This window comes from Lissotriton vulgaris, chromosome 3_2, assembly GCF_964263255.1.
Source record: "Lissotriton vulgaris chromosome 3_2, aLisVul1.2, whole genome shotgun sequence".
NCBI lineage: Eukaryota > Metazoa > Chordata > Amphibia > Caudata > Salamandridae > Lissotriton > Lissotriton vulgaris.
In genome coordinates this window covers 188,103,734-188,123,832 of record NC_141690.1, presented here as the reverse complement: position 1 = coordinate 188,123,832, position 20,099 = coordinate 188,103,734, and the positions used below count along the sequence as shown (strand labels likewise).

Below are 20,099 nucleotides of genomic sequence, written 5' to 3'. Positions count from 1 at the left end.
GGGTATTTGCGCGCTTTACAAGTTGTTTAAATAAATAATAAATAATAAACCCCTTGCTTGTATGAGGGTTACGATTAGTATTTTCTTGTCACATTGACAACTGGCCCTTCGTAACCCTCCTGCTGTGTGACAGGTGGATGCAGGGTTGGCTGACCGTGGGGCGATGGATGCTTCATGTTTCATCTCATTTGTGAGTTATCATCTCCCTAAACATTATGGCCTCTCCCTCTTAATGCAGATTACAATCAGTTGTGAGTGTCATTGGTAAGCCTCTAGTACAGCTACACATTAAAAATGGCACTTTTACATGTGGATGCAAAACACTTGTGAGAGGGATCCTAGATGAATCATTACACTCCTGCTTGCTTTCAGTAACTCTTACTTTTTTTAGCCTGCTTACCTGTACATTGACAGGCACCTTATCCTGACAATGCCAATATCTATTGATATTGAGATTGTGAATTTACGGCTGATATCCCATCCTTGTCCATCTGCCTTTGTCATGGGTTAGGCTGGGTTGGCGTGAAATGTGAAGTTATTGGTGATTTACCTTTATCGTTACATAGTCTTGGGGTGGATGTGCAGTTACAGATGATGGCCCCTTTCTCGTACATCTGCCGTTAATATGGCTTGAGCTGGGTAAGAGTGAATTGGCTAAAGCCCATGGGGGGAAGGTGGACCTGAAGTCTATAGGGGGTTCAGTACTGGGGGTCTACTCTTAATGACCTCGATTCTTCATCTGTACTCCTTTCCATACAAGGTGCTGTCCTCAGTGCTGAACTTGGCCTCAGTTGTACTAGGTCCTCACAAGAGGCCTACCCCAAAACTGGCCCCAGCGGGTGCAATGTTAGGCAAGTCATCTTTTGGAAAACTGTGGCAATAGCACTTCTCTCCCCCTTACTTCCATATTTCTGTTGTTTTTTATGTATCAAAATGTTTGTTATCATATTTCATGTAATATATGACATTGAGTAGGCACTGTGTCAATTTGTTATGCTTTTGATATGCCTGCAAATTTAGAGAATTCTTCAACTTGTTTTCCCTGTACATTTGTTGGCAATCTTAATCGGATGAAAAATATTTGTAACACAATTGATTATTAAAGTGTGAGTTTTCTACAATGGAGGATGTTATTCCCAAGTTCTTTCCTATTCCTTCAATCGAGTCTCATTTTTACTCAGATTCCGGTATCCACCTATAAACCACCAAAGGAAATGCAGCGACTGGGAGAGACAAAGCTGAAAAATCGCCAAAGAGCAGAGGTAGGTAATATTACCATAATACACTCAAAATCATGCCCGTAGGGTACACCCCTCGTCCTAGAGAAACGAGGTCTGCATTCCATCCAAGGGTTTAAGGAATTTGTTTGCACTCAACACACTGTCAGATATGCTTACAGTGTACATTTTAATGCATGATCAATAAAGTAAAACACCTTTTAAAGTTGTTTGATTGGCTTTGGAACCATGAAATGTCTCCCTCTCATTTGGTATCATGATGTAACTGAAACGTTGTGTTGTAAAAGGTGATTGGATGAGCAGGATTTCAACTAAACCGTAGCTCTTTCCTGCCAAGGGCCTTCCTCCTGCTGTGCCTAATCAACCTTTGAGGAAGTTACTTCAAGCTTAAGGGAGACATTGAGGGCTTGATTACGAGTCTGTCAGTCTACGGACCGCCAGACTCGCGGCGGTGGTGGTCTCGCGACCTCCCTATTGCAACTGGGGCGGTCGGACCACCATTGTCCTGCCGCAGCCGCCAGTGAGCCGCCATTTCCTGACAGTGGTGAGGCGGTGTAGAGGCAGTAATAGGCTTGGTGGGACCGTGGCGCTCCTGCCAAGTATATTAAAAGTTTCCTCACTGCCATGGTTTTCATGGCGGTTCCTCCTCCATTAAATTTGTGGCGGAGAGGAAACTAAGGAGGCCCTAGAGGGCCCCCTCGTGCCTCGTGCCGTTTGGGTGCACACAGGAGGGCAGAACTTGTGCCCTCCTGCATGCATACATCCCAGTTCCGGCACGGTATGGAATTTACAGTCCATGCCCACCACAGCAAAGCAGAACAGTTCTACCACAGTAAGTTCCATTTAGTTTTGCAGAGCTGCCCACCCTATTTATAGGATGGTGAGGGCAGACAATCGGAAGTTGGTGCGGGCGAGCAAATCGAAGCAGTGGTGTTCCACGAGGACAGGGTTAATACGATCTTAGTTCTTCAAGCCCTGAATGCGACACACTGCTGCGTGTAGGATGCCTCTGAGGGTTGTCAATGGAGTAGGGAATTACCACCATACAGATGCAAGAGTAAAAGGGCTTGAACAGCAGTTCTGAAGTTGCTTTCTGGAAGAAACAGTTTGACTCTCTATAGAAGAGAGCTGGTACCAGGCTGCCTTTTTTGGCAAAGTTATTTTTAGGCTTATGTACTGTGTTCTTCCGCCACCCTCTTTGCTTGCTTATTAGTAGAAACCTGCTAATAAGGAAATAAAATAAAATATATTTCCAAACGCCCTCATGTTTTTTTGCAGATGAAGCTTAATTTGGCCCCCTGGGTCAGCACTTTCTAATTTTGCGAAGACAACCCCCAAAGCAGGGGTTTGGCTTTGTAAAATACATTTAAAAAACACCAAGGTCCCCGTGTGTTGGGAGTTTTCTTCCTGCACGTACGGAATAGTTCAGCTTTTATTTGTGTTCCCAACCTCCATGCTATGCTAGAATGGCAATTCAGAGAGGGGGGAAAAGCTTGCAGGCATGGCATGTGATGATCAATTCCAAACAGGGCAAGCCTTCCGACACTATGTCTCCCGGCAGATTCTCACCATAGGACAGACATGGACAGAACACCATCCTTGGATTTCCAGATGAGCTAGGAACAAGGGAAATTTTGTAATAACACATTTTGTTGCATGCCCCCTTCGGTCATATAATGAAACATGTTTGCATTCTTGTATAAGGTACAATCAGAAAGAAAGAATCTAATTGCAACCTCTCTTTTAAGAACATTAAAGCAAATGAATCTTTTTGTAATTTTATGTGAAATCTAGTACTGCTTGGTGAGGCTATGCTCATTGATCCCAGCTATATTCATGTTTCTTCTGCCCATATTTTGTCATAAGGGGTTTTGATTTCCTAAAATGCAACCATCTAAATATTAATGAACATCAGTTGAAGCGGCCAACATTTTAAGGACTACAAAGTTAGGTTCACAGTTTAAAATCGGCGAGTAAATATTAAGTCCTTAACGGTAAATACCAAAAAGCAATGAGTCAGCTTCAGCGTGGCAACATCGGGCATAATCACTTCCTAAACGTTTTCATGAGAGTCATAAAAGAAAGACTGGCCACAGAGCAACCTTACAGACACTGGAAATGATCATAGAAGATCAACTTGTACCACTCAACAGACTAATAATTCTAACAGACTGAAAATATAATCTACAAAGGCTGATAATTGAAAGTTCCAAATAATAAAGTCAGCTGTATGCCATGGCTCAATAAAGTTAGAAAAGGCAGTGGTGAACATATCTCAATGGATTTAACAATTGATCATTTTCCCCATGGCGTGGGCCAAAGGATAAATCTGTCCCATGCTCACTGGTGCCTGCTGGTCAGGAGCAGAGACGCACTCTTCTAAACTGCAGAAGTGCGTAGGTGTTCCACTGCAGAGGAGGTCAGCAGTGTATGCAGAGCATGGCTGTCACTTGGAGTGAGCCTTTGTGACTGCAACGCTAAGATTATGCAGAGCATACAAGCAGAGTCCCAAACGACTACATTTCCAAGAGTGCCACAGGACTCCCTTGACATTTGCAGTGCATGCAGAACATTGCAGCCACTTGGAGTGAGCCTTTGTGATGGCAACAATTAGACCATGCAGCGCATACAAGTAATTGCAAAAAACACAGTTGATGGACAGAATGCAGAACAATGTCTTACATTCACCCCAGTACAAAGATCTGGGCCTAAATCCATCGTTTTTTTGCACTCCACAGCACCCTAGGTCAGACAATGGCTATATGCAAATCAGCCTTGATCCTGTGCCTCATGGGAACAGTCCAGCCCGAACTACCAAGCCATGTCTTTCCTAGACCGGAATCAAGCATCCAAGGACCGGTTTCTGGCTATCAGCCTTCTTCAGCCTGGATAGCTTGACTCCAGTGATGTGGAGAGACTGGGACTCACGTCTGAGCATACCCAGCCCACTCGGGGTGAAAATTGCAAAAAACACAGTTGATGGACAGAATGCAGAACAATGTCTTACATTCACCCCAGTACAAAGATTGGTAGTTCGGACTGGACTGTTCCCATGAGGCAATGGGTCAGAGCTGATTTGCATATAACCAGTGTCTAACCCAGGGTGGTGTGGAGTGCAAAAAACGATGGATTTAGGCCCAGATCCTTGTACTGGGGTGAATGTATGACATTGTTCTACATTCTGTCCATCAACTGTGTTTTGTGCAATTTTCACCCCGAGTGTGCTGGATATACTCAGACGTGTGTCCCAGGCTCTCCACACCACTGGAGTCAAGCTATCCAGGCTGAGGAAGGTTGATAGCCAGAAACCGGTCCTTGGATGCTTGATTCCCGTCTGGGAAAGACATGGCTTGGTAGTTCGGACTGGACTGTTCCCATGAGGCACAGGGTCAGAGCTGATTTGCATATAGCCAGTGTCTAACCCAGGGTGGTGTGGAGTGCAAAAAAACGATGGATTTAGGCCCAGATCCTTGTACTGGGGTGAATGTATGACATTATTCTACATTCTGTCCATCAACTGTGTTTTTTGCAATTTCCACCCCGAGTGTGCTGGGTATACTCAGACGTGAGTCCCAGGCTCTCCACACCACTGGAGTCAAGCTATCCAGGCTGATGAAGGCTGATAGCCAGAATCCGGTCCTTGGATGCTTGATTCCGGTCTGGGAAAGACATGGCTTGGTAGTTCGGACTGGACTGTTCCCATGAGGCACAGGGTCAGAGCTGATTTGCATATAGCCAGTGTCTAACCCAGGGTGGTGTGGAGTGCAAAAAAACGATGGATTTAGGCCCAGATCCTTGTACCGGGGTGAATGTATGACATTGTTCTACATTCTGTCCATCAACTGTGTTTTTTGCGCATACAAGTAATAGCACAACAAACAACATATTCCAGAGTGCCACAGGACTTACGTGACATTTGCATTGGTAATGGCCATCTTGGATCCATTGAGTATAAATTCCTTGTGTTTCAGAGATTTATTCACTAGATATTTGTTATACTTAGTTGCTGCAGCCTGAAACCTGTTGCCTGGAGTGCAGAATTCAATGCATTTTCATCAGACGTTATCAAGGACCTTGTTCTAAGGGTAGTATTCTGGATAAACAATAGAGACTAAGGATTTAAACTTTGATTTGCACTTAGAATTGGAGTCATCCTGCCAAGGATTACAAACTCCATACTTTGAGTCATTTTTAGGTCGAGCCTAGAGCACCGCACATGCGCTGCTTGCTCGGCTTTTAGTAATGGGCTTCAGAAAGCTCACCACACGTTTTTGCGTGGTCTTTTGCTTTTCAGCCAGGCTATTGGGCTTTACATGCGTCTTTCTAAGAAAGACAGCACGCAATTGGGCAAAGGTGGGTGCATGTCCCGCCTTTGCTCCGCCCACAGCCTATTGCTTGCAGCTACCCGCACAGGCCACATCTGTTTTCAATTATCGTGCACAGATGAATGCGCGATAATTGAAAACAGATCGCTCGCTGTGGCGCACGTGCCCGCACCACTCGCGGGCTTGTTTTCACCCCGGCATAGTGCCCCTTCACTTTACATTGCAGACAAACCTGCTGTATGGCAGGGCAGCTGTCGCACAAAGATAAATGTTCCTTGTTAGAATCACACTAAATTAAAATCATCTGCTTTGCCCTTACTCTCCCTTATCACTCTTATCAATTCCTGGACTTTTCATCTTTTTTACCTTTTTCTACCTCCTCTCCCTCAGCTCCGGTTTCTGACTTTTTCCTCTGTCCTTGACTACTGTAATATTGATTATATTCCCATTCTTAACACAAGTAGAGCTAGCCCGGGTAAATACCAAAGTGAATCCCTGATTCTAATGACATGGAATGTCATAGGGATCAAAAATAAATTCAATGATGAGGCCTAGCTGTAAATGTTAGATGGGTGTGCGCTAGTTTTACTCCAAGAAACGTGGTCCACAAAACCTTTTTTTATAAATGGTTATCAAATTGTCTGTACAAATGCCAGACCATCTAGGGCGGGACGAGCCAAAGGTGGTTTAGCCACCTTAATTGCTACCACATCGCCTATGAATCTCATGAACACATATATATCATCAGAATATTACCAGCATTTGCGTCTGCAATCGGCAGAAAAGCAGGTTGTTATTATAATTAATTTATATAATAATGTATTCGACAAATCAAAGAGTAAAGTAATTGGAAGTCTTGAAAAAGATCTGGATTATTTCCTTTAGGGGATAGGCGGTGATTTTGTATTAATATGGGCAGGGGACTTTAATTGTAGTATATGTACCTACGAAGCAGGGGAGCCCTGTGGATATTGTGATCACCTAGGAGATAGGATACCCCACTACCTCCATGACCCATATGGGGAATCCAATAATAACGTGGTGCATACATATGATCTGGTGATCTTGGATCCCTCCGCTGGGGGTGGGAACTACTTTACCAACATATGTAGGAGTAAGGTCATCCTCAACTATAGACCACATTATTGTGTCAGCAAACTGTAGTGAACTGTTGGAAAATGTACTGATTAACCTCAGTTTATTCAGTGACCATCACCCACTAACAGTCTCATTAAGATTAAACCTCAGCCAAAAAAAACAGGGCAAGAGATTGGAAAATGATATTGAAACACAGGGGAACAATGGAGTGTCAATAAAATGGCCAGGAGTAAACCCGGTCCTATGTATGACAAAACTAAAGGAAAAAATACAAGATGATATAGAAACCTGTCTGGATAGCACCGCCCGACTCAGGAGATCATAACTGCTTTTAATAAAATTATAAGTGAAATAGCTGACGACTTAAGTAGTAAAAACAGTATAAGGCGCGAGATTCTAACCCGAGATGGTTTAACCATGAATGCTCTAAGCTGAATGGGGATTTGAAGCTGGCACTAAAACAAACACCCAGAGATAATACAAGAATGTGTACTCTACGGAAATAATACAAAAATACAATGCAAGAAAGAAAAAGGGAGATCTGTGAAGAGGCGTGGAAGAAATTAATCCAGGCTGCATAGCTAAAAGACTCGGCACTTTTATGGAAAACGGCTAATCACCCCTCTATTAAAGATAATACAACTCTAAATATTGATATTGTGGTACCCCCAGAAGACTGGGTGGTCCACTTTGAGGGGACTTTTAACCCAGATGGTGCAAAAATAAGTGAGAATAGAAAAGGAAATTTTATAATGATAGAACCCGTCAACTCTTTACCAATATCGCCAGATGAAATTGAATTAGCTTTACAAAAATGTGTGAATGGTAAAGCTGCAGGCCCGGCAGAGTACCAATAGATGTTTTTAAGCATGATATGGATTTCTGGATACCCATTTTAACAAATGTTTTTAATGCCACTGTCGGGGGCTTTTTACCAACTACCTGGGTTGAAAGTATCATTGAACCAATTTTTAAAAAAGGCGATAGAAGAAAACCAAATTGTTACCGCCCCATATCTCTTCTTGACTCCACGTCAAAATTGATGGGCTGTATAAAGCTTGACAGACTTGAAATTTGGGCTGGCGAAGAAAAAATACTGACCGATGTACTGTATGGTTTCAGAAGAGGAATTGGGACTTTAGAGCAGTGTTTTAATTTAGAGTTAATAATAGGGTAGTGCACTTTAGCAAAGGAAGGGGCGCTACACCTCTGTTTTGTAGACCTTACTAGCGCCTTTGATTTAGTTAATCGCAGCAAACTATGGCAAACACTGAACAGGCTAGGGCCCCCCTCTGACATAATCATATACCTATCACATATCTATACCCATCTAACATTGAGGGTACGATATGGAAAGAGGGGGGAATGCACATCTGATTTCAGTGTAAAGAATGGCATCAGAAAGGGTTGTGTATTAGCGCCCCTCCTCTTCTCCCTATATGTTAACAATGTAGACACCTATTTACAAAATCTTAGTGCAGATGCTCCAAAAGTTGGGACTCGTACCCTGTACTGCTCTAAGCAGACAACGCTGTCCTCATATCAAGGACAGCGAACGGCCTACAAAATCGTATAGAAAATTTTGCCCTGTACATGACAAAGAAAGATCTGAAAATAAACCTAAAGAAAACTTTTGTAATGACATGTGGAGGCAAAAATCCCAAATATAAACAACACGATGTAGGTGGAGTTTTAATTAATAGAGTCTCATCTTTCTCTTATTTGGGGTTGCTTTTTAATAAGAATGGTACATGGAACTCACATATTGATTAATGTAACATGAAACTTGTAGGAATAATAGAGAGCATTTTTACATTTTTGGCGAAGATACGAAATAAACCTATCCGTGAAATCTTAACACTCTATTGGAGCAAATGTATTTCAGGGGTCTGTTAAGGAGCTGCTATTTGGGGCAGGTCTAACATCACCTCCCTCCAGACCCAAGAAAATAAATTATTTAAAAGATTACTGGCAGTCCCCTATGGGACCACAAATTAAATAACCCACAAAGAATTATCAACTCCATACATTAGTGACACAATAAATGTTGCAGGACGCAACTTTTGGCCCAGCATCTGGTCTAAGGACGAAACAAAACTCACAAAAGACCTTATTATGGATTGTCTAGCACTTGATCACAGCAGGAAGATTCCTTGGCTGGAGCACATTCACAATATTTTACAACACTGTAAACCTGACATGGACAGAAGTGACCCCCTTCCTATACTGGAACTTAGTAAACAGGAACTTAAGTGCAAATATTTAAAACTAAAGGAAAATTAAAGAGACCGGCCTGTCAGTCAAAAACACACTGTCATGTCATATTGTGAACAACCTTTTGTGAGGGGCCTACAGCCATACTTAATATGGGTGAAAAATGTCCAACAGAGATTTTATCTCACTAGGCTAAGGATGAGTACGTTACATTAGCTAGTTGCTTTCCCTAGAGTGGAAAAATGGTGTCAGAAACTACCGAAATGTCCTTGTGACGGAAAATCCATGCAATCTACTATGCACTTTAATCTTTTTTGAGGCTTTTTTATAAGGATATCCGGAAATCAGTTTTAAAACCCCTATTTTTATCAAACATACTTTTTATTTATAAATATGCATTCAATTTCGTATGTAGCTTAGAAAATGTGAAAATTATAAGTACTGTAATCCGTTTCATACAGCTTGCAGTCAGGAAACGAAAGATTATTCTCATCTTGATGCATTACCGTATGAAAACTTGGATGATTATTCTTGAATATTGCTTTGTTTTTACTACTGATTGATTGCCAGAAAATGCTCATTTTTGTATTCCAGGTCTCATTATGTACCTCTTGCACCAGCACTTTATCTCCCGCGACTGAATGTATTAACTCTTGATTAGCTCGCAAATCCTTAGTCCCTTTAAAAACGCCAAGATTGATTAATGATGGCCATACAGACTTTTTGATAAAATATTTCACAAATGTATTTTAAATCATTCTTTTACTGTATCGATCTTTTAAAATATTCGGAATAACAATGTAAATTTAGGAATGTTTTCTTTTATAGTATGCTTCTATGGTGAGATTTGTTGCACCGAATAAAGCTGATTTTGATTTGATTTGACTTCTGTCGCTATATTAAGCACTCCAATAACTTGGGATCAAGTTCAGGCTACATAAAACTGCGCCAAACAATATCTAGCATATCTAGCATTATGACGAAATAACATGCTTTGTTTGCAGGCCAGATTTAAGTGATAAAAGTACACTTGTACAATACAATAGAGTCTATCACATATTCTGACGCATGAAATGAAATGAAATGAAATGAAAAAAGTACTTGGTTAAGCGCACTGCGGCCAAGCGGCTTCCTGGCGCTGAAGGGTTTTGACCAGATTCACTGAGGGGGCTAGGAGAGACTAACAGGGGAAGGCCTGGGAGAACAGAAACGTTTTAAGAGCTTTACGGAAGTGGGTATAGATGGGAATAGAGCGGATGGACAGAGGAAGACTGTTCCAGAACCGGGGGGCCAGAACCGAAAAACGGGTGCCTCCTGTTCTGGATTTAAGGATCCGCCCTGGGTTCTGAGATTGGCTTCTCTGGAGCTGGCAAACGCTGGCATTTATCACCTGCAGCCCGGAGCCAAATGGGGCAGCGCGATTGGCCACCTGAGAAGAGTCTTATCGCTGCTCCTATTTTAACTGATTGGTCAATTACCTAACCACGCTGGGAGACACCGGTTCAGAGTGGTTATGTGGCATCTTCAATATGCTGATGGTGCGAGGAGGGATTTTCCTGCAGTCGCCTTTCTTCGTATTTTCCAAAGAAGTTTGGGTTTTATGTTGATGTAAGCGCAGCATTAGGGCGTTACCCATTAACCCCATTGTCTTAGTCTCCAAGTGTATGACTGTCCAATAGCCATTAAAGCACGCACATGAACAAGGAGAAAGCGTCACACATATCCATGCATTAACATGCTGCCGGGGCACTAGGGACCGACTGCATTTGTTTGGAGCAATATTTTGCAGCTTGAATAAACCACTAGTGATTTGTCAGAAGGGAGGGTTGCATTATCATAATGTTGAAAAGATGGGTCCCTGCGAACATCAGTGCACCTGTGCGGCAACTAGTTCATTCAGCCATTCATCCTTCTAGGGTCAAACACAGTAACATGCAGCGCGCTGCTTCCGATTTACCACAGGGGTATTTTATATGGCAGTTCAGATTGCTTAAGGTCCCAAAGGCGAGACCTATTGGCTATGCCAATGCTTGTTTCGAGGGTTACAGACTCAATTGCACCTATTTACGACAGGACTTAGTGGATCCTCTTTGTGTACAGACTTTTTTATATTGAAACTCATGTATGGTATTAAGGTTTTGCCAATGGTCAGGAAGTGAGTGTGAATTGCCAAGAGTGAAAGCCTAATACCAATGGCTATTTAGTATGTTACAGATGATGTACTATGTGGGTTAAGCATCATTCAGATCATAGAATCCATTTCTAACTTGCTGAAGGTGCTTACAGCTGTAAGAACATGCACAGTTCAGGCTATTGTGTGCATTGATTACAAAAGTGTATCATCTGTTTCAGCTCTAGAGAGTGATAGATTTGTCAGCAACCACAGACAGTGAGTTATACAGATATTGTTACAAAGTAAATCATATGACATAGTAGACTTAGTGAACTATAACATCATTTTACAAACACTGAAATAATAATTTCTTGTTGTATTGATTGATGCCTCTACAGCACAGATTGAGTCCGGCAGTAAGAACAGAACCTCTGTTTCTCTCTTTCATGTACTATTCCCCTTTCCTTTAATGGAAACATGCAGCCAAGTCTCCCCATATCACTAACTGAAAACACACACTCACTCACATGGCAAAACTGTACTCCTCTTTTACTCATTTTGCCCTACCTATCATGACCCTGCCTCCCTCTCACCATGTCTGAATCGACATGACCACACATGCTCTGGATCAATACACCATGACCTGCCCCCCTCCATGGGCCCGATTCTAAAAGAAAGATGTAAATCTGAACTCGCAGATTTACACCTACAGGCAAGTGTAAATGTCCAAATGTCTGGAATTCACAAACATTCCCAGGCTCTGCAGTAAGTTAATCAGGGGACAGGAACAGAGAGCCCACTATCTGCAGTCAGACAAGAGACAAGCTTCGAGACGTAAAGCTCTGCAGTAAGTTAACCAGGGAACAGGCTCAGAGAGGGCACATGTTTACTAGGACACAGGCCCCAAGTGGCAAGGCTCTGCAGTTAGTTAACCAGGGGACTGAAGCAGAGACCAGACTCTGCAGGCAGTTAAGCAGGAAGTAGGTTCGGAGAGATGATGGATATGTTGTGATGTAACTAGTGGACAGAAGCAGAGAGCCAAGGTTCTGCAGTGAGCTAACCAGGAGACAAGAGTCGAGGGATAAGACTCTGTGTTAAGTTAACCAGAGGACAGGAGGAGAGGGATCAGACTGTGCAGTAAATTAACCAGGGAACAGGAGTGGAGAGGTAAGAGCAGGGAACAAGTCGAGGGTACACGCAGGTAGACAGCATCTACCCAATCTTTTCAGAGGGTGGACGCCGTCCACTCAGTGGTTATTTACAAAACAAATTAGTGCTGGGGCTCTCGTCAGGAGGCAGCTTGTCTAAAACAGAACCAACTACTAACCATGAAAGTGAGGAGAGGATGTGGTGTAATGGCCAGAGCAACCGACTTCAGAGCTGGGGAACAAGGTTCGAGTCTCGGCGTTGGCCCAACATCCTGTGATACCGGGCAAATCACTTAATCTCCACATAAATGAATGTGTCCTTAACTGGTGCTCATCAAACGTGCCAGTGTTGGTTACCAAGGGCCTGTGCTGGGCACCAGAAACGACCCGCCCAAATGAAGCTCCACGTCCCCCCTGTCAAGATGTTGGGCTCCATAGAAATTTGCTGAACTTGCCCTGGTGTCACCTTCAGCCGTGCCTGCACATTGTCTGCTTTTGTTTCGAGCAGCAACGTGCAGGCGGCGAGCGTGCTTATCAGATTCTAGTTGAACTCATCACAAAGGCCCAATTTAAGGGGCCATCAGGCCTCCTTTTGTGGGAGTATCCTGGCTGGGAGCTATCTGGAGCCTTACACCTAGATGCAAATGCAATGGAGGGGAAACAAAAGGCAACCTACTTGTTATTACTTCACAGGTACTTAGGAGAGGTTTGCTTTGGACTTTGTTCAGTCCCTGTATATAAGAGATATGCATGCACTGTAAGAATGCCAGATATGTTGTTCTGTCCCAGTATTTACACAATAACAATTTAACAATACCACTATTTTGATGTATTTCTCTTATAGCGCTACTCATCCTAATCCAGGGTGTCAGCGTGCTTTAAATCACATGTACACATTATACATTGACAATAAGTCATATAAGTGTAAACCAATGTGCAGGATGTCTTACATAAGACAGTGAGGGATACAAGGTGTAGAAGTCACATGCCTTTCATGTAGGAAAATACCCCTTTTTGTCATGATCACCCCCACTTTTTGCACTGGCCCTGATGTTTTTTTCGACTGATGTACACTAGGTCCCTGCTAACCAGGCCACAGTGCCAGTGTTCTTTCCCTAAAACAAGGTAAGATGGTCTAATTGTGACACAGTTGACACACACTTTAGCACTCCTGTAAGTCCCTAGTAAATGATACTCATAGTACCTAGGGCATGGGCACTAAAGTGGGTCCCTAAGGGTGTATTATTCCACCCTAAGGGATCCCAATTCAAGCTTCATGCACACTGTCATTACAGGCTGTGTGACATGGTGCAAACCATGTGTGAAAACACAACATGGCACCCTCACTGTGTGTCATGCCAAAGTCACTACATATAATATATGTTAGTCCCCCCTAAGTCAGGAGGCATTATATTACATGTAAGAACATATCTGCATGAGTGGATATGCCCCTGTGCTGTCTAGTCCCATTACTAGATAGTACAAGTCAACAGGGAGGCCATCTTAAGTATATGTACTGGGCACTAGTCATTATGAGTTCCCCAGCTACATGATGGCTTTACTGAAACCTATGGTGTTGGTATCAAACATCTTGTCTTAATAAATCTGTACTGGTGCCAGTACTAGATTTATTATGACATGCACCCAGAGGGCACCGTAGAGGTGCCCCCTGAAAAACCTACCAGTATCTAGTGCGCTGGCTGCCTGGTACCATCCAGCATGCCACCACAGACAAGTTACTTACCCCCTGCAAGTGACAGCCCACGCTCTCTGAGGCCAGAAACAATGTCTGCTCCGGAGGAAGGTGTTTACACCTCTTCCAGCAGGATGGCTAGTGATTTAGCATATCAAGGCCAGGGGCTTCAAAGCCCATGCTGCCTTTAATACGCAATCCCGGCTTCCCCCAGACCTGAGAAATTTGCTATGCAAGTAGGCGTGTTGCTCCACCAGGCTAGTCACAGCCCTAAGATGGGTTGTCCGGAGTCACACTTATGTTTCTGTTTGGGTTTTTGTAAAGCTCATGGCTGCCCAAGGGCTTCCCAGTGCTGAGTAAGAGAGTTGCTGATGAAAGTACGAGTTTGGACAATTATCGTGGGAACAGCCATGCCTTGAGCGTCTTCCTGAAGCTGAGTTCTTCTTCAAGCAATCTCTGCTCCCTGGGCATGGAGTTCCACAGCTTCGGGACCAGGTATAAAAATGATCTGCCTCCGCATCTTGATCTCTTGGTTCTTAGAGTTTCCATAAGGTGGTCTTATGAGGACCCAAGACATCTCTTTGGTACATATGGGGAGGTAATGTTTCTGATTTTAAGTAGGCCCCTGCCGTTGATTGCTTTGTGAGCCAGGCATAGAGATTTAAATTTGATCCTGGCTTCAACTAGTGAAGCAGTTTCAGCGAGGTCTTTACTGATTCATGTCTTGGGATTTTGAGAAGTAGCCTGGCCGCCTCATTCTGTGCTACTTGTAGTCTGTTAGTAACATATTTAGGTGAGCCCAGACACACTTTTCTTACCCATGATGCCACACCTAATGCTTCACTTGTTAAACATGTTATGATTGTGCTTTGCTCTACACCATTAATGGAGCACCATCCACACGGCACTGCTTGAAGTCACAGGACTCCAGGACATATACACGTGGGAAGCCTGCATGCTAGATGTTTTCAAGCGCCAGAAGCAGCACAAGGTGCAAACGCACTTTGCCATCCTGGCCCTGCTCTTAGCCAAGCGAGCAATCACGCTGGCGAGCTCCAGCGGGTCCCCCAATGGAGGTATGGACTGGGGCAGTGTGCAAATGGGGTACCGCAGAGGAGGAAGCACTTCAGTACAAAGAGGTGCGTCGGATGTGCCGACACCCCATCTCCTCACAATGGGCCATCTAACTCACGCACTTCCGGCAAGCAACTGTTATAACGCCTGCTAGTGGTACCGAGGTGGGCGCCTCTCCCAGCGGATTTGACATATTACCCCCCAGGTCCGCATTATTCTCACTACTGTCTAACATCCAGAGATCCCATTGCGCAGTTCCCTGTGCCTAGACCTGAGCTCCCTACTACCATCACAGCACTAGAACTACACCCGCCCCTCATCCTTACCATCCCCCAGGTATTCGCTCCTAGTTAACTGTTTAGCTTCACTCCTGGGTGACATAACACAATGCATCTCTTGCCACAAGGGGTACTTTAAAGCTCCTGGACTTGCTTCTTATCATTGCCTGTTGTTTAATACATAGACCAGAATAACATGTTAAGTCTTTGGGCAACAATGGCATTTTGTATGTAATGTCACTCTGATGCATATGGCTGTAATTTGCATTGCTATTATACCATTGAAAAACTCAATACAAATGTTTTGGGAAAAATATAGGGGGTGTAGTGGCCCCAGGGGTAGGAAGCCCATTTGCTGCCACCCTCCACTCTCCTTAACGCCCCTAAATTTAGCATTTAGGTGGCCTCCTGACACCAGGAGTTCAGATTTGTCTGCCTGAAGAAGAAGAAAGGACAAAGAACAGCCGAAGATATGAGAACTGTGGACCAGCATCTACTTTGGCACAAAACTGTGCCTGACTGCTGCTCTCCCGACAATCACCATCACTGACTTGTCCAGAAGTGGAACAGTCTCCCAAAACCCTTGGAGGGCTGCCCAGCACTTCCTTTACTTAACAGCATCTCCCTTGGAGTGTAGGAGCCACTTCCCTGCACTAGCAGGCCCTGACTGCAGCTGCTCAGTGTACTGTTGTGTCGATTCCCGGGTCTAATGAGGGAGCAGCCCCCCAGCAATAGGTCTTTGTGCTTCAGGAGGTCAGATCAGTCACCCCACCAAGTCCGAAGCTGCCAGGACCTCCAGGAGCCCCCCTGCACTAATACCCGAGGTACCAGAGCCAGTTGTTTACACCAAGGCTTGTTTGTGTTTAGTCGGAGCACCACCGCCGCCAACACTTACCTGCACATCAAGGGACTCTGACAGAGGCCGGCTTCACACTGAGAGTGGCCCTGCTGTGTTTTTTGTCCCTCCTCTGCAGGCACACCAAGAACCATGAGAGCCTCTAAGTCACTGATCCGCTGGACAAAACACCTCTGCACCCGAGCTCCACAGACCGGGCTCACATAAACTAATGGTGTCTCTGAAACCCTGAGACCCTCAAGAGCTGAGGCTCTCTTTGGGTTTCCTACGGACTGGTACCCCAGTCTCCCCTTGCAGCCTTTTCTAACAGGCACTGTTCCTAATTGACTTCAGTGTGTAGCATTCGTGGCTGCTACTGCTTAAAGCACCTCTGCACCCAGACACCCCAACACTTGAACTTGATCTTGGACCTTGGCCCCTACTTATCTTAAGTCCAGAAGAAAAGTCCTTTAAGTCGTTTGTAAGTGTCTCTATGAAGTGAATGTTTCTCCCATAGGATAACATTACTGCATTCGAGGCTCATGCCTCAAAACTGACACCTGTCATTTTCTACTGTTTTTACGGTCAAATTTGATAACATCTATAGTACTTACTCAATTCCAATGATCTTCGTGTCTACTTTTTTATAAAAATATATGTTATTTTTCGAAATTGGTCTTGATTTTCTTCTTGAGTGTGTGTCTCATTTATTGTCTCTGTGTGTACCACAAATGCTTAACACTACCCACTGATAAGCCTAAACTGCTCGCCCACATTCCCACAAAAGAGCGCATTTAGGATTGTTAATTTAAGCCCTGTAAACCAATAAGGGTTGCCTGGACTTTCAACACAGTGGTACACTACATAAAAAGCCAGCTTCCTACACTTCACTGTGCTATATAAGAAGGATTACAATTTATGAACTGCAAGTAACCAAATGATCTCTGTATTGTAAGCAGTAACCCACTTACCCATCTACAACCTGTCATCTGCGTGTTACATGATGTGCTTTGGAAAAAAACATATTAACCCTCCATGCTACTTGGATTCAAAACTGGGACTAGACAAAACACAGATCCCTCCAGCAAGTGCATTAACCTCCAGAGTTAACTTACCATTAATATTATTCCCTGAGATCTACTGGGCACACAAAGATCTATGCAGCAGGTAGCTGAACCCTGTAAGATATTTTAAAATGCAGACTTTGCAACCAATGAAGCAGAAATATTTACTGCCATTTTTCACCTTACTACTAATTTGTTTGTGGCAGAGTTTAAAAAAATAAATGCATATGTCATTCTATATTATATAGGTACTATAATATGGGCCTCTGTAAACTCGTTATCCTTCACCTATATTCTCTCCCTACATTACACTTATCACGGTTTACAGGGACTGAGATTTTACCAGATATTACACTGCATTCAGAACACGGGTTTTCCCTAGTTTGAAATCTCTTACATTATGCATGAGGGTTCTTTGAAGCACAGCAGGACTTCCATCTCCTGTGTAAAAACTATTAATGCCCAACATCATCCTTAGGCGGACGCAGTAATACAGCAAGGTAGGACCCCTGGGGAGACCTATGGGTATATATACATCACATCTTGCTAAGATAGCTAGAGGAAACCAAGACTTGCCGGCCTACACTGTCAGACTCCACGCTGCCGGATCCGATTGTTGCACATATAACTCCACCTCCCGATCTCACCAACACGCTTGTACTAACAACACAGCGTGTTCGAGTGATAGGGCGAGGGAAAAAAGGAAACAAAACAAGGAGGGGACGGAAAGGGACTGCAGGGAAGGGATAGCTGAAAGACAAGAGAACAAGTATACAGGTTATAAATGCTCACAGGGAAAATCCTACTCTCATTTCATTCTCACTACGTATGATTAGAGATTCACCTTTACAGAAGAAGTGCGCTCCACCTCCTCCCTGTATCTTGAATATTGGTAACTGCCACACTAGTCCCCTGCCTTGCGTTAGAACTGTGCTCAAAAAATAAACGTGTGCATATCCCACAACCTTTGTGAATCCAAAACAAAATCCGTCTCTTGAGAGACTAGTTCTCCTTTTAGGAAATGTACCAATTCAATCCTTTATGGAAACGGTAAGACGTAGCATCCTAATACCGTCTTCCGCTCTCAATTCCACAAACACAGTGTTCTTTAATTATTCCACTCCAAACACGGCAAGGTGTAGGAACCCCCCACTACCTTCCGCTTTGGCACTTGATTCGGAAGACACTAGTGACTCACTTCGTAACGGTAGTAAGCAGTTGGGTTAAACCCGCTATACTCCGCTCTCACTGTATTAAAAAAAAAACAATCAATCCAAATGCGAAACTCTTATGAGCATAAATTACCCTTTGCCGGTTAACAGAATGCCGCCTGTGAAGAACGCTTCAATACTGGTGAAGCAACGCGTTAGAAGTCACGCGCTGCTCGAAAACTCACTGTACTTGAGCAGCGTAGTCCCGGTCCGTTCTTTCTCCGCTCGAATCTTCCTCCAGCCACCTACACGATGCTGATAACAGGAACTCCAGGAAAATACAACCAGACAGAAAGCACATTCCACGCGCGACTTGATAGATCTCAAAACACTTTAGTCCAAAGCGCGTTTCCTATTCCCTTCGCGCTGATAACGATTTGGAAACTAAACCCTCTCTGATACTTCCAGAGAGGAGACCAACACAGCACACCTCTCAAGTCACCAACAAACACTGCTGTTTAACAAAATCACGAACAAAGTGTAGAGGGTCCGCCCTGCATATATAGTACCACGCCCCCTCTCAGGAATTCTGGGAGATGTAGTTCAATAGTTAGGTAGGCGCGTTTGGTAGATCCTGACATACACACTGACCAGAGACGCTGAGGCTCCTGCAAGCAGATACTCCAGCTCACAGTGGTCTAACATCCCTTGCGGGGTGTCAAGCTCGAGACCAGGACGGGGTCCCACAATCTCTCTCTTCAGGTAATAGGGTTGACTAAATCCTAGAGGAATTCTTGGCTTAACACCTACACCCAATCTAGGTACACTTCGGTACATCTAGTTAGGGAGTATGCATCTTTTATCATGTATTTTATATACTTGAATGTATTCATGATTTTAGTAAGATGTAAGAACTCTACCATCCTCTTACCTTTATAGTACTGTTAATCATTTATATTTTATACTGTCTAACGGTTGTTACAGCACATCTGTTTTTCACCAGTATAACAACTGTTCAATAAAGGATTTTTGAAAATGCCCAGCTTGTTTCATTCGGTGTATCTCTCTGAGACAGACTAAGTAAGCACGAGTGACTGAGCGAAAAGTAGTATATTGTTTCCACGGTCCTGAGGGATCGGGGTTGTCATGTTCGATGGTTGGCAAAAACTATTCTCTCCTTGGTAAGAGTAAAGTCTAGTGGCGCTGTGAGCTAGTTGGTACAAAAGGGCCAACATACCTGGTGGGGCTGATCAGAGTTCGTCTGACACAGTGGCGGCTGGTGAGATTTGAAAGTGGTGAGGCGTAAACTTATTGGTGTAGCACACCGTGCGAGTGAGAGCAGCGAGCGAGCCCGAACCACCTAAGGAGGGTTCGGGGGGGTTCTCTCCCCGAGAAAATTTTGAAAAATTAGCAGCCAAATGGTGGATTTTCCAGACTTTCGGAAGCCATTGTGCTTAACAGAAACAGGCCACTGCCTCCCCTAAAACTATCATCAGTTCCAAGGCCTCATGAATAAACCATTCTAAATTGCAATAAACCACATAATATTTTAACAATGTTGCATAAATAGGTTGGATCTGTCTACTGACCCAGTGGCTACGTGAGATAAAGTGGCATTCAAGGTAGCCCATCAGAGTAAAATGCCTACTTTTTCCACATAGAATTGAATATCATATTGGTTAGTGTTCATTTTTTGAAAGTCAATAGCATGCATAAAGGCAACATGTATAAACAAAAAACACATAAGCATACAGAGATAAAATATATACATGCAACACATAAAATGTTTCTCCTACCTGTGCTTGTCTGTTTCCTTTATGAATCATTTGTTCAAAGCCAAGTACACAGGAGGTGAATGAAATCTTCAT

At 43.7% G+C, this 20,099-nt stretch overlaps 1 protein-coding gene across 1 annotated transcript in view; it reads left to right on the top strand.

The window, feature by feature from the left end:
- Positions 1–20,099, top strand: part of CFAP99 (cilia and flagella associated protein 99) — a 413,087-nt gene that overhangs the window by 209,044 nt on the left and 183,944 nt on the right. The window contains exon 6 of the mRNA XM_086964541.1: positions 1,182–1,262. Within this exon, the coding sequence (XP_086820667.1) occupies positions 1,182–1,262 (81 nt within the window). The remainder of the gene's footprint in view (positions 1–1,181; positions 1,263–20,099) is intronic.